We start from the raw sequence: 13,545 nt of genomic DNA, 5'->3' as shown, positions 1-13,545 counted from the left end.
AACCGGTAATTTTTGACCCACCTTCATAAAATGACCTTTATCTCCATGTTCCTTTCGAATGACAGAAAGAAACACTAAAGCAAATTTGTTTCTTATTAAATTGCCTACTTTAAAAAGTGAATGCAAATTTTGTGAGATGACTTTTAAGGGTACTTTTTGGGTCTCAAAGTCGGACGAAAATTTTTTTTTTTTCAAATAATTTTTCACCTAGGTGTATAAAGGTCAACCTACACAAATATTGGTAACACCTAGAACTGATCCGTATAAATCGTATAAACTAAGAATTGCACGCTCTTTCCAAATCCGTTGAGAGCTCAAATGTAGAGTTAATATTTTTTTTCAAAAATGACCATAGTTTGCATGGGGCTATTTTCGGTAACGTCAAAAAAAAAATTCAAAATTGATTTTTATGATCAATTTTCAGGTTTTCTTTGGTAAAATCTAAAATTCAATATGGGCTTTTTAAGAATTAGGCCAAAAAGTGAATAGAAATGTTTTTTTTGTTATAAAAAAATTAAATTTTTTTTTTACAGAAAATTTTTGTGAGAAAAAATGATGTTTGACATAGAAGGAATAGTCCGATCCTTATGAAAATTTTTGTGGATATTCCCTATAGATTTTTTTAGGTTGAAAAGATGTAACCGGATTAGCCCCACTGTGGGGTAATGTTCGGTAAAGTCCAATTATGACAAACTTCTAAAAAGTCCTAGGATAATGTCCTTTTAGGACCTTATAGTCTTTTGCATAAGCTTTCTAATGGTCTTGGTTTCATTTGAAAATATTAATATTTACCCCATTTTTTTTCTTCAAAAAACCGAAAAAATTACCGGTTTAGCCCCGCCTCACCCTATACATGAAATGACATTTTCTTGGGAAAAAATATTTGTTAAAACCAGCCATCAATAACAAATTTTTCTGTCTGCAATATTCAAAACTAACTCAGCTAGTTAGCGGGGCATTGATGCGCTAGTTCCCAAAGTCAGTCATAAACTGTTGAATTCGTGCGCATTCCCTTTACGCCAGTACCCAAAGTCTGAGACTCTTAAAAATTGAATATTCGATCCATTGTCCCCTCCCTTACTCCCTGCATCGTTCTACTTTGTATTATAGATTATACAGTTGCACAAATATCAAAAGCAATTTTACAAAATGTTATGTATTTATTTGTGTGCTTTCAAAATATCATAATAATACAAATATACTCATGAGGTACAACAGATTTATAGATACAATATCAAATGGCGCAATTAGTTTAATTTTATAGAAAGAATTGCTACGAATTTTCAAATTTTATTCTACATATTTTTATCTCCGGAAACCCTAATTGAAAAAAATTAAACTAAAGTTTTCCATAAAAAGCTTTCTTAGGTTATTCTTCTGAATGTAAATATGAGAGAAAAAAAATAACCTTTTTAAACAATTTTATTTAGCCATAACTTACATTAATATAGCCTTCATTAATGTAAAATGGACAAAAGCTGTATAATAGTTGTAATGCCCTTCAAATGTTCTTTATGCCAATGTTGTTTGTCTGTCAGAAGATTCTACAATTTTAGAAAGCCAAGCTTCTTCGCTTAGAATTCAAAGTTATATGGCAAGATTTTTTATTGAGACCATTAAGAAATAAAAAAAATAACTCCAAATTTTAGCATGCAGCAGTTAGAATTTTTTTTAAAAGCCTTTAGACCAGAAAATGTTTCCATAATTGCTGCATTTCTGCTTTAAAAAAAATAGAAAGACAAAACTGGTGCCACAAATTGAAGGCACGTTTTTCATTAATTTACTTCATTATGTGCAAACTTTGCACCAATAGACAGGCTCACACTTCTGGTTACACTTCTCCTTAGGAACTAGTCTGCAGTTTGTATCCTTCACATCCTCACACTCTTCCTTCGGTACTGTTGTACATTCTTCCTGAGGATACTCCACACAGTGCTCTACTGGTACATCATCACAAACCTAGAATATCAAAGTTTTGGATCTAAATGTAATATTGTTAATAAACTAGCTATTTTGATGTGGTAGTACTCAAACTTCCTGGACTTTGATAGTTGTTATGCTGACTGTAGTGTTCTTATGTATAGGGATTAGATACAACCAGCATCCTTACAAAATCCTACCTTCCTAATAGAAGCATACTTATTATTGCCTAATCTCGGATGGAGTAGGGCAGGTATATAACTTTTATCCATCCTATTGGATAGAATCTTTAAGTAATGTTTAACAGGAATTATATCGCCACATTTGTGAAATTGCATAAAAGTGCTCAAAAATTTAATAGGCAATGAAAATCTTAACCTGTCTAGGAACAGTTTGGCAGTGTTCTTTAGGTACATTGAAGCAGTATTCTCTTGGTACAGTGTGACACTCTTCTCTTGGCACAACATGACATTGCTGGGCAGGATAAGGATGACATTCCTCTTCTGGTATAGTTTGGCATACCTAAATTAATGATTGTGTAACATGACTATTCAATTTGTTAGATATCTTAATTTAATGTTTAACCTGTCTAGGTACTGCATGACACTTCTGATTTGGGACACTGTGACACTTCTTCTGTGGAACCTTTTGACACTTGCGCTCTGGCACCTTTTTGCATTCCTGCTTGGGAACACTGCGACACTGTTGTTTGGGTACCTCATGGCATTCCTGTTCTGGAATGTTGACGCAGTGTTGCTTGTTGACTGTGTGACAGTATTCTTCTGGAACTGATTCACAATGTTGCCTAAAATTTGATACATAGTCATAAATCCTGAGGTATAACAAGGTTTGGTTTATAATAATTATTTTCAAAATAATGCCTGTACCTTGGAATTTGAACACAGTGATCTTTGAGTACAGGAACACACTTTTCTCTGGGCTTGTCCACACAAACCTTTTCCTGCTTTGGATGACACTTCTTCTTATTGACCAATTTACACTCTTTCCTAGGTACCTACACAAATTATTATTCAGATTGTTGTTAGTTCTCAATATTTTTTTTGAAAATTATTTATTACTGAATCATTGGCAACAACAAATTCACCTTGACTGGTTTACTATGGCAGGCAAGTTTTGGCACCGTCTCACACTTCTGTTCCAAAACAGGATGGCAAACATGTTGTGGCACATTTCTACAAACTGGATGAGCTATGCTGTTGCAGACTCTGTGAGGAACTTTGTGGCATCCAGGTCCTCCATATTCTCGTCCAGTGCGTCCTAATAAAACATCGTATTTTATTTGCCCTGTTAGTGGGTTTGATCTTTTAAAGCTCTAAATCTTTAGAGAGAACATTTTTGCAATATGGTTCTTGTTCCTTGATAAAGATAGCCTATGCAGACAGGATTGGCAATGATATCTTGTTTAGGTGCATCTCTGAACCAAATCATTTTGCTTATTTGCTGTGCATGATTATATGGTCAAATGCCCTTTAGACTTCTAACCCTTTGATTGCATGACCATTGTCTAACTTTGCATTGAAATTATTTTTCCTTGTTTTTGGCAAATGCATTCGTCCTACTCTAACTATTAGTGTTGTGCACCTGACATAGCTGCAGTAGGAACCACTTTTAACAACTTTAGTTATGACCCAGTGTTTGGAAGAGATTCACTAGTTTTCTTGGTCCTAACAAACTCTTAAGAAAAGTTATGAATGGCTCCTTCATACCTGGTTCTGCTTCTCGTCTCCATCTGCCACCATATCCTCCACTAAACAAATAATATTATTAAGAAAATTACTTTTGGAGGTTTCCCTAGTGTCCAATATAATTAATACCAAATTGTGCATGATGGATGTTAAACCAATGTTGTCAGTGCAGGCTTACTCATTTCCTTAATATGTATCTATTTTCTGTACCTGGATTTCCAATGACTTGACCAAGAACCTCTAGACCTACTGTAAATAAGTTCTATTAGTAACAATCAGGTTAAAATTTTACACCCTAAATTTACTTACTTTGCTTCATGTATGTTTAATTACCTATTGGAAAATGAGCCTTTACAAATATTACATCTAAAACCATACCATGCTTTGTGGTGTGTAAAGCCTTGTGGGGTAAAACTGATATTTATTTCAAATGGCGATGACACTCCATTATTGAATGCCACTAAATCTGATTGAACGGATTAAGGACATACAAAAAAAAGAAAACTTACAAGCTGGGAAGGCACTGAGTGAGATACTCATTCTTACATACAGGTTTCTGTACATGAGTACATTCTGGTTGCACCTGTTTTAGATCCTTTGTTAAAGCTAAATACTTCATTACAATAGGAAATATTTTATCAGATTACTAATTCTATTTTATACTATTCTTACGTTGCATTTTTGTAAGTTAGATAAGTATTTATCTTTTTATTCAGACCTATTCAAGAATTTAATTATTTCTTGCAAAGATGTAAAAAATTTAGCAGCAATAGGGAATGCTTGTGCCTAACTAAATCGTATCACTGGTTGTTTAGGTGTAAACAATTTTCAGAGATTATTTGTACAAGTTCTGGGCAGGTTTTAAGCTCCCAAAAAATATAAATGATTTTTTTTTCATTCTAAAACAATAATAAAAGGAGAGGAAGCCAGGATAATTAGAAATCCTATTATCCAGGAGTTTTAATTTAAGTAAGGACTAATTCCTGAACCCCACACTGCTGGCTATGGACAGGTTTACAAACTTCTTCTGGAACTGATTTGCAATCCTGTTCAACTCTGAAATAAGATTATGTAAAATTGGACTATATTTACTCTACAAAAAACATAAAGTTGTATGTTTTTTTCTGAAGCTTCAGATTTCGATGACTAGTGAACTGATTGAATTCTCCAAATTAGGAGAGTGGTTTTAGGCTTCTTAGTTTTAAGATTTTGGGATGGCTATGCTAGGGGCGCAACCACTAATAAAGTAATATTTGAATGTCCCTGTATTTGTTTTACACATTTCTTATTTTTATTTATGAAAGCTTAAAAGAAGTTTTAAACTCAAATTTATGGATAAAATTTTTAAAACTTGATTAACTTACTTTTCATCATAGACAACATGGCATTCTTCTTCTGGTACGTCCTGGCATTCCTCCTTGGTCACCCACTCGCAGGTCTAAATTAAATCAAGGATAATAGTATCTGTGAGAGCCAAGCTCAAAGCATTTTACATTATAATCTGAATAATAGGACATGACTCGTAGTGTGACCTCAACTACTGTTTTCAAATATCTTGTGATAATTGTTGATACTACCATGTTTTTTTTTATAATTAATTTATCTTATCTTTATTGTCTTAGTTCTATCTATATAACACTATTATATTTACTCTTAAAAATGTAATTTTCTCAGCTTTGCTCATGATTTATGAACATAATTGTTCTTGTTCAATTAATAATGTTAAATTTAATTAAGTTCATGCTTTTAAAAAACATGTTGTATTATCCTTGAATATTGAGAAGCTGACTAAATATATTGAACTCTTATTCTTGCCTTAATAAAAATGGCAGGAATTTACCTTTTCTGGCAGAGTAACACATTCTCTGTCATGAACTTTTTCACACTTGGCCTCATGAATAGTCTTACAAACGTTTCTGTGGACAGTATTACATTCTTTCTCAGGGATATTCTTACACTGCGGTTTCTGCACAGTTCTGCACTCCTGTCATAAATAAAATGGTTCAAACAACAATTTAAAGTTATCATTATATAGTCCTACAACATTTGTCAACACTTCCCTAAGCTTTCAATCATATTAAATTGTGAGTGTTAATCAGCTTGTGTCCATGACACTATAATTATTAATATCAGGCCCAACAGACAGGAAGGAAAACTTACCCCCTTATTAGTTTCAAAACTAAAATCATTACTTAACAGGATGTCTGGATTTTGTGTGGTAATACGGCAGCAGACGGACGGGTAGTTTACAGAGTTGCTACGCAGTGGCTTATCAAGTCAAGCCTTCTGCACTAATCCTATTATATCACCATTCACCTCATGACCGCAGATGACCCCGTCGCGCAGCGGTCAGATTGGACTGGCTAAAATAGGGGAGGGGCACGGACACTTAGCAACCCCGCGCCCCTCAGGCAACCATACAACCGGGAGATGGTGCCTTCCCTTTTACTACAGCTTACCCCACAGATGTCTACCGCCGCGGGCTACGCCCTTGTCTCCCACACCCCCTTCAAACCTAACTTATTGTTATAATCTATTTTGTATATATATAGTAACCACCCATTGTAAATGTATTCAGTTAAATATAATTTCTGTATGAGTAAATCCTGCTAGTTTGTTTTGGTAGAATACTTCAAGGCTAGGGGCTCGTTGGATTCGAACTCGCAACCGGTGAGCTGAAACGTTTCGGCTTACCACAACTTGGTGTCAGCTGTGAGATCGAGCCCTACAGAAACTAGCCAATGGACCCTTTTGCAAGTAAGGGGACAGTCAGCTGCCAACTGAGAAGCCAACTGACCCGCGAGACGGCCTTTTTAGGTCGATTTTCCATCATTTTGAACGCATTATGTAGGCCTCTGGCCTACGGCAAGCAGATTTAGCCTGCTAAAAGCGCCAGTTTATGGCGTTTTTCCGTACCGTGTGGGAGTAGCGCTAGGTGCGCAGCCACGGTAATCGGATAATTTAGCTCAGACGGCTACAGAACTGAGTCTAAATTGGCAAGTGTAGCTGGGACAAGCCCCAGGACACCCAGGCCAAACCTACGAGACGGACAGCTAAGTGCTGGTCTCCCTGAGAAGGCAATGTGTGGCTGCGAAGCTTCAGCACACAAGTAAGGCCTACCACTGCGACGGATAGCAGAATTTGAGCCAAAGGCACGGCAGGACGGGACATTCCCTGCCGTTACCTCCCAGGATTCGAACCCGAGGCGCTGCAGGAAGGGCCATTCCCTGCCGCCATCTTTCGGGATTCGAACCAGCGGCGCTGCAGGACGGGACATTCCCTGCCGCCACCATCCATCGACCCTTGCAGGACGGACATTCCCTGCTGCCATTGCTTCCAGAATCACACCTAGAGCTCCTAGTGATAACTACACATAAGTGTTTATAAATGTCAACCAAGTGATAAAAAGAAATATAAAATTGTTGACCCAGTGAAAATTGATAAGCTCTAGTGATTCGAAGCTACAGTATAAGCCACCACCAGCGGTCTACACACACCATGGTAAGCGATACTACCATAGCTGCGGTTCGGCCACCGCCGAAGTTTCTGCCGACCCCAGCCGAGCGGGAGGCCCCCTTGTCTCAAGGGCAGGACCTCCACTTCCCCTGCCACATCAGGGTGAGGTTCCCTACTCCTGACCCTGCCCAGCACGTACAGGTTGATGCCATGGTAGATTCTGGCAACCGTGTACCAGGGTCTGCTGTTATTTCTGAACACCTCATGCACGCAATGGGCGTGCAGCGGATGTTGGTTCCAGACAACACCCAAATCCTGACTGCTAATGAGGAAGGGCAACCCCTTCAGGTAATCGGAAAATTACATGAATTATATATGGCAGTCTCACACACTCTTATACTCCATCTGTACCACGTGACTGTGGTACGGAATCTCTCACACCCTCTGAACCTAGGAGGGTACTTTCTCAAGGAGTTCGGAACTAGGCTCTGTTTCGACATGCAACCCCTCCTGCTTGTGGGTGCGTGGGGAGTTTATCCCACTCCGTGGCGTCCCCATAGACCGGGAGACAGCCGAGAGAGAGTTGAGCTACGAGGGGCCTCTGCCAGAGCAGCCGCGTGTAGTCGAGAAAGGCACGCACTGGGTGGATGCTGCGCTGAACGCCCACAGGGGGACCAACCTGCTAGCCATGGGAGTGCCCCCAGTACCCAAGGTGCCTCTGGAGAGCCTGCCAACGACGTTTCCAGCCCTCCAGCCCTCCAGAGCCTATCTTCTCCGCCGACACCTTTATCAACGGCCAGCCGTGTCCACCTGGCCCCCTCTACCTGGGGCCCCCAGCCATCCAACCGGCCAAGTCCGAGCCCAGGCCCGTCAAGTCGCGGTCTGAGGCACTCGGAGCCGCGCCCAGCCCCCAGGAATCAGCCTCTCCCGGCGCCGTGCCCGTCAAGTCATGGCCGGGCGCCCTCGGAGCCACGCATGGCTCCGACACCTCAGCCCCTCCCGGCGCCGAGCCCGTCAAATCGCGGCCGGTGGCCCCCGGAGCCGAAGCTGACCCAGTGCCAGCCACTTACAGGCTAAGTGCTGTCACTCCAACCAATGGCCAACCACCCCAACTCCGTACGGCCAAGCGGGTGGTCTTGCCTGGCCGCGGTGTCATGGCTGTCCCTGTTGAGCTAGTGGGACACCACACCAAGGATGCCATCCAGCTGTCTGCCCCAGAACAGAGGTTTGGGGAGTATCTTGTCATACCAGAAGGCCTGTATGCGCACAGGCCTGGCTCCGCCAGCGTGTTCCGAGTGCTGGTGGTAAATGAGGGGGAGATGCCTCTCCTGCTGAACGCCGGCCTCCCCGTGGCTGGGGAGCTGGTAAAGCCCAACATTCTGGAGGTCTTCGACAAACCTCCCCCTCGCATCCATTCGTTCCAAGAGCCTGTTGAGCCCCCAGATATGCAGCAGCTGTGGGCAGCCCTTGAGATGGAGGAGAACGAATTTCTGCGCAAGGACCCCCTGCCCAAGAAGGAGGTCTGGACCCTGCTGTCAGAGTACAGGGATGTCTTCTCAAACTCTACCCCAGGATGCACTGATGTAGTAGAGTTACAGCTGCGCCTTAAGCCAGGGACCCAGCCGATCCGCCAGAGATTTCGGGATCTGAACCCGCGGCAGGAGGCTGAGCTGGAAAAACAACTGGACACATGGTTGCAAGAAGGAGTCATAGAGTCTTCGGACTCAGCCTGGAGCAGCCCCCTGGTGCCTATCAAGAAGAAGGACGGGAGCACCCGCTGGGCCGTCGACTACAGGGCCCTCAACAAGTGCCTTGAGCTGGACAGCTACCCCTTGCCCAGGATCCAGCAGCTGGTAGAACGAGCTGGGGGACACCGCGTCTACAGTGCCTTAGACGCGGTGGCTGCGTACTACACCATCCGAGTGTCCGAGGATAGCCGGCCCTGCACCGCCTTCACCACCCCCAGAGGCTTGTACCAATGGAAAAGGATGCCCTTTGGCCTAGCTACCGCACCATCTGTCTACTCCAGATTTATTGCAGGGGTCCTGAACCCATTGGGCATGGCCAACCTCCAGTCATATCTTGATGACTTCCTGACCTTTCATCAAGACACCTGGGCCCACCTGGCTAGGCTCCGGGAGGTCTTGGAAGCCCACCGCAGGGGAGGAACCCGCCTCAAGCCAGCCAAGACCAAGCTGTTCCGAGCCAAAGTAGACTATCTGGGCCACACCCTCAGCCGTGAGGGGATAGCCATGCAAGAGGATTATATTGACCGCATCCTTGACTGGCCGGCCCCCATCACCCCCAAGGACCTGCTGGCGCTCCTGGGGTTCTTTGGCTACTACCGCTTGTTCATCCCCGAGTATGCCGACCTCACCTACGAGATGAATTGGCAGAAAACGGCCAAGACACTGACCTGGACAGCCGAGATGGAAGCCCAGCTGGTACAGCTCAAGGACAAGTTTCGCCAAGCCCCCATCCGAGCGCCACCCAGGTTTGACTTGCCAGCCGTGTTCCAGCTCACCACAGACTTCAGCAGCCGTGCCATCTCTGCCATACTCAGCCAATGCCAGGACGGCAAGGAGAGGCTCATTGCCGCCGTGGGGCGCAAGACAACCGACCCCGAGACTCGCTACCCGTCCTGGAAGGGAGAGATGGCCGCCATCATGTATGGGATTCGGAAATTTCACGGCATCTTGTCCTACCGTAGCTTCCAGATCAACACTGATTCCTCAGCCTTGCTACAGATGAAGTCACTGAACACATCCACAGGGATGGTGGCCCGCTGGCAGGAGGAGCTAGTGGCCCTAGATTTCACTGTCTGCCATCGTCCTGGCACCCAGAACACCAATGCTGACGCCCTCAGCCGCCGGGAGGATGATAATATGCCGACAGCGTCCGCCGAAGAATTAGCAGAACAAGCTGAATACCTCCACCACCTTTGCCAGCTAGGGGAGCCCGCAGCTGGCAGACCCTCCGCAGCACGGCTGGATCCGGCCCGAGTCTTAGAAGCCCAGACCCAGGATCCCATCCTGCTCCGTGTCCGCCAGTGGGTGGCCGACGGAAAGGCCCCAACTAAGGCTGAGCTACGAGGCAAGGACCAGAACGAGCAGCAGTATGCCAGCCGCTTCGCAGCCCTGGGACTCGACGAGCATGGCTGCCTCACCACCACCGACCAGACCCTGACAGGGGAGTGGACAAGATACCTGCTGCCTTCGGCCCTCCAGCAGGTGCGTTCTTCCTGGCCCATGGAGCCCCCATGGCTGGGCACTTTGGGATGGACGCCACTATTGCCCGCGTCGCCATGCATTTCTGGTGGCCCAACCTGTCCCGTGACGTCCGCCTGATGGTTCAGACGTGCCCTGAGTGTGTACAGAAGGTCACCAAGGAGAGGCTGAAGTTAGGAATACACGTGCCCTCCCGACAGGGGTATCCACAGCAAGTCCTGTTCATTGACCTGGTGGGGCCCCTACCAGAGACGCCAGCCGGGAACCGCTACATCCTCACCTGTCAGGATGGGTTCAGCCGGTTTGTCAGCCTCTACGCCATCCCCAACAAGCGCACTCTCACGGTGGCTGAAACCCTACTGCACCGCCACCTGGCCACGTTCGGATGCCCCCTGAAGATCCACTCCGACAATGGGATGGAGTTCACTGGCCAGGTATTCAAGGAACTGGCCTCCAAGCTCGAGATTGGCCTGACACATCCACCGCCCTACAACCCGCAGTCCAACCGGGTTGAGAGGTTCCATCGGACGCTCAACACAGGCATGCAGCTTTTCCTGGATAGAGATGACAACAACTGGGAGCCCCACTTGCCTGCTATCGCCTTCGCCTACAATACCAAGGCCTGCAGATCCACGGGCGTGACCCCTTTCCTGGCCTACTTTGGGAGAGAGGCCAAGCTCCCGGTGGACTTGGTACTCCGGCTGCCAGACACTGAATATGCCTCAGTCCCAGCCAACGTCCAAGCCCTCCTGCAACGATACCACGCCGTGTACGACGCAATCCAGCAGCGAGAGGAGGGAACCATCCGAAGGAGCGCGGCCGCTTACGAAGGCACGGCCAAATACGAAGTTGGAGACCTGGTCTGGTATCTGGCCCCCCGCCTGGTGCCAGGGAAGTCAGCCAAGATTACCAAGAGGTGGACTGGCCCTTGGAAGGTAGTGAGACGGGCCACGGACGTCCACTACGTCATCAAACCTGCCTCTCCAACAGCCAAGATCTCGGAAATCACCGCGCATGTCGGCCGACTGCGCAAATACACAGGAGATGTCACTGCCCAGCAGATTCCAACAGACATCCAAGGCGACCTGGACGGCGACGAGGACGCCACTGAGCTGCCAGCCGAAGCTGCGGCGTTGCCAGCTAGTGAACCAGGACAGTTTCCAGTGTACCAGCCGGCAGCTGCCGCCCCACAGCCGAGCGGCCAGGATCGTGACCCGGTAGAAGAGAACCTGCAGCACCAACCCAACGAACCACCGCTGGCGCCGCCAGCCCCAGAACCGCCTAGGGATGCAGTCTGGAACCCTGATGCTGACATGGAGCCCCTGCCTGCCAGCAGCGAGCCTACAGGAGAAGAAGCGGCCACTGAGATGGAAGTAGTGGCCCCAGAGGGTGAAGCTGAAGCGATGTGTCCCCTACAGATGACAGCCGTCCCCATCCGGGTGGGAGCTAAGAGGCCGAGCAACCTGGACCAGGCAGGCGCCCCCATGGAATTCTACGCGCCTTCCTCCATCGTTGTTCCCCCCTTGGGAGCCTCTAGAGTGAGCCTAGGCCTCCGTGTTCAGTTACCAGCCGAGACAGAGCTAGTCCTGCAAACAAGGCCAAACTTCCAACGACGGGGCCTGGCTGTCGCCAACCCTCAGCTGGAAGCCAACCGGGAGTTGACAATGCTGATATCCAACCACAGTCAGACCGAGCAGCGAGTGTCCCGCGGAGCCTGTATAGCCAGGGCTGTCCTGCACCGAGCTGTGCCCCAGGAAGATGTTGTCGTTCGCAGACAGAGGCTGCCGTATCCCCAGGTTCAAGGCCTGGTGGCTCGGGAGCCCCGCAGCCCTTGAAGGGGAGGTTGTGGTAATACGGCAGCAGACGGACGGGTAGTTTACAGAGTTGCTACGCAGTGGCTTATCAAGTCAAGCCTTCTGCACTAATCCTATTATATCACCATTCACCTCATGACCGCAGATGACCCCGTCGCGCAGCGGTCAGATTGGACTGGCTAAAATAGGGGAGGGGCACGGACACTTAGCAACCCCGCGCCCCTCAGGCAACTATACAACCGGGAGATGGTGCCTTCCCTTTTACTACAGCTTACCCCACAGATGTCTACCGCCGCGGGCTACGCCCTTGTCTCCCACACCCCCTTCAAACCTAACTTATTGTTATAATCTATTTTGTATATATATAGTAACCACCCATTGTAAATGTATTCAGTTAAATATAATTTCTGTATGAGTAAATCCTGCTAGTTTGTTTTGGTAGAATACTTCAAGGCTAGGGGCTCGTTGGATTCGAACTCGCAACCGGTGAGCTGAAACGTTTCGGCTTACCACATTTGTACCGAAAAACCTGGCTTGCCACTGGATAGCCTTGGCTCTCCCTCTCTCCTATTGTAGGGATCAAACTCACATCCCATAATTTAAATTACTTAAATTAAATCCAAGGAATGGGCCAATAGTATTCAAAAAATGTAAACCCGCCAGATAAGCAACTCCCTGATCGCTACTTTTGTCTTTAAGTTCTAATTGTACATGTTAATAAGTCAACTCTTAATATTGGGCAGTAGTCAGTGCTATTTTAATATCTATTTAGACGAAGTGTGGTACATACTCGAAATGTATTAACGGGTCCTTTTTTTTAACTTACTTTGCTTGGAACATTAGTACATTCATGGGCATACTCTGTCTTGCACTTCTCTTCATAAACAGTATCACACTTGTCCTCGTACACAGTGTCACATTGTTCCTCATACTCATGTTTACATTCCTGGTTAGTCAACATATCATTATAGACAGATTTATAACTAGCAATTTTCGTCATTAGCCTAGATTTTTAAATCTGTTTTTATGCCTGTTTATAAAGCTACAGTTCTTATAAAATCTACTTCATTTGGACAATTTTTATAGATTTTTAATGCAATGCTGTTCAATTATGCAATTCGCTATAATGTATTTTTGATCATATTCACGTTGAAGGTTTAAAAAAAGCAAGATTAAAATAAAATATTTACTGGCGTCTTTTTCCCTTTCATTTTGCCTTATGCATTGTTACTGCATAAAATCCTATTCTGTGGAAAAATAATTGGATATCTGTGTGCTTTTTATGATCTTGGGAACTTCAAGATTCATTCAAGGGATCCCTGACTATTATGTTTTTTGTCTAAATATTTTCCTGTTCAATAACTGTATCACATTTGTTTTTGTTAACAAGCTGACACTTTATTTCCTGGTCATTAAAACTTG

The 13,545-nt window shown here is 45.3% G+C and overlaps 1 protein-coding gene across 2 annotated transcripts in view; it reads right to left on the bottom strand.

Annotated features, from left to right (window-relative positions):
- Window positions 1-1,140: 1,140 nt before the first annotated feature.
- The window catches only part of LOC145319365 (uncharacterized), a 61,398-nt gene continuing 48,993 nt past the window's right edge, over window positions 1,141-13,545 (bottom strand). The window contains exons 7-19 of one of the 2 annotated variants that reach the window (XM_080161466.1): window positions 13,478-13,531; window positions 12,950-13,072; window positions 5,467-5,610; window positions 4,991-5,064; window positions 4,613-4,682; window positions 4,136-4,212; window positions 3,837-3,875; window positions 3,648-3,688; window positions 3,026-3,198; window positions 2,808-2,935; window positions 2,506-2,725; window positions 2,299-2,442; window positions 1,141-1,959 (exon numbers count right to left, since the gene is read on the bottom strand). In XM_080161466.1, the coding sequence (XP_080017592.1) occupies window positions 1,789-1,959; window positions 2,299-2,442; window positions 2,506-2,725; window positions 2,808-2,935; window positions 3,026-3,198; window positions 3,648-3,688; window positions 3,837-3,875; window positions 4,136-4,212; window positions 4,613-4,682; window positions 4,991-5,064; window positions 5,467-5,610; window positions 12,950-13,072; window positions 13,478-13,531 (1,458 nt within the window). In that variant the 3' untranslated portion in view covers window positions 1,141-1,788. The remainder of the gene's footprint in view (window positions 1,960-2,298; window positions 2,443-2,505; window positions 2,726-2,807; window positions 2,936-3,025; window positions 3,199-3,647; window positions 3,689-3,836; window positions 3,876-4,135; window positions 4,213-4,612; window positions 4,683-4,990; window positions 5,065-5,466; window positions 5,611-12,949; window positions 13,073-13,477; window positions 13,532-13,545) is intronic. The other variant, XM_080161467.1, reaches the window with a different exon arrangement.

The sequence above is a fragment of the Acartia tonsa genome, chromosome 5, assembly GCF_053477335.1.
Source record: "Acartia tonsa isolate MP-2025a chromosome 5, ASM5347733v1, whole genome shotgun sequence".
Classification (NCBI taxonomy): domain Eukaryota; kingdom Metazoa; phylum Arthropoda; class Copepoda; order Calanoida; family Acartiidae; genus Acartia; species Acartia tonsa.
Note: the sequence above shows the minus strand (reverse complement) of the source record. Positions and strands in the feature narration are given on the sequence as shown.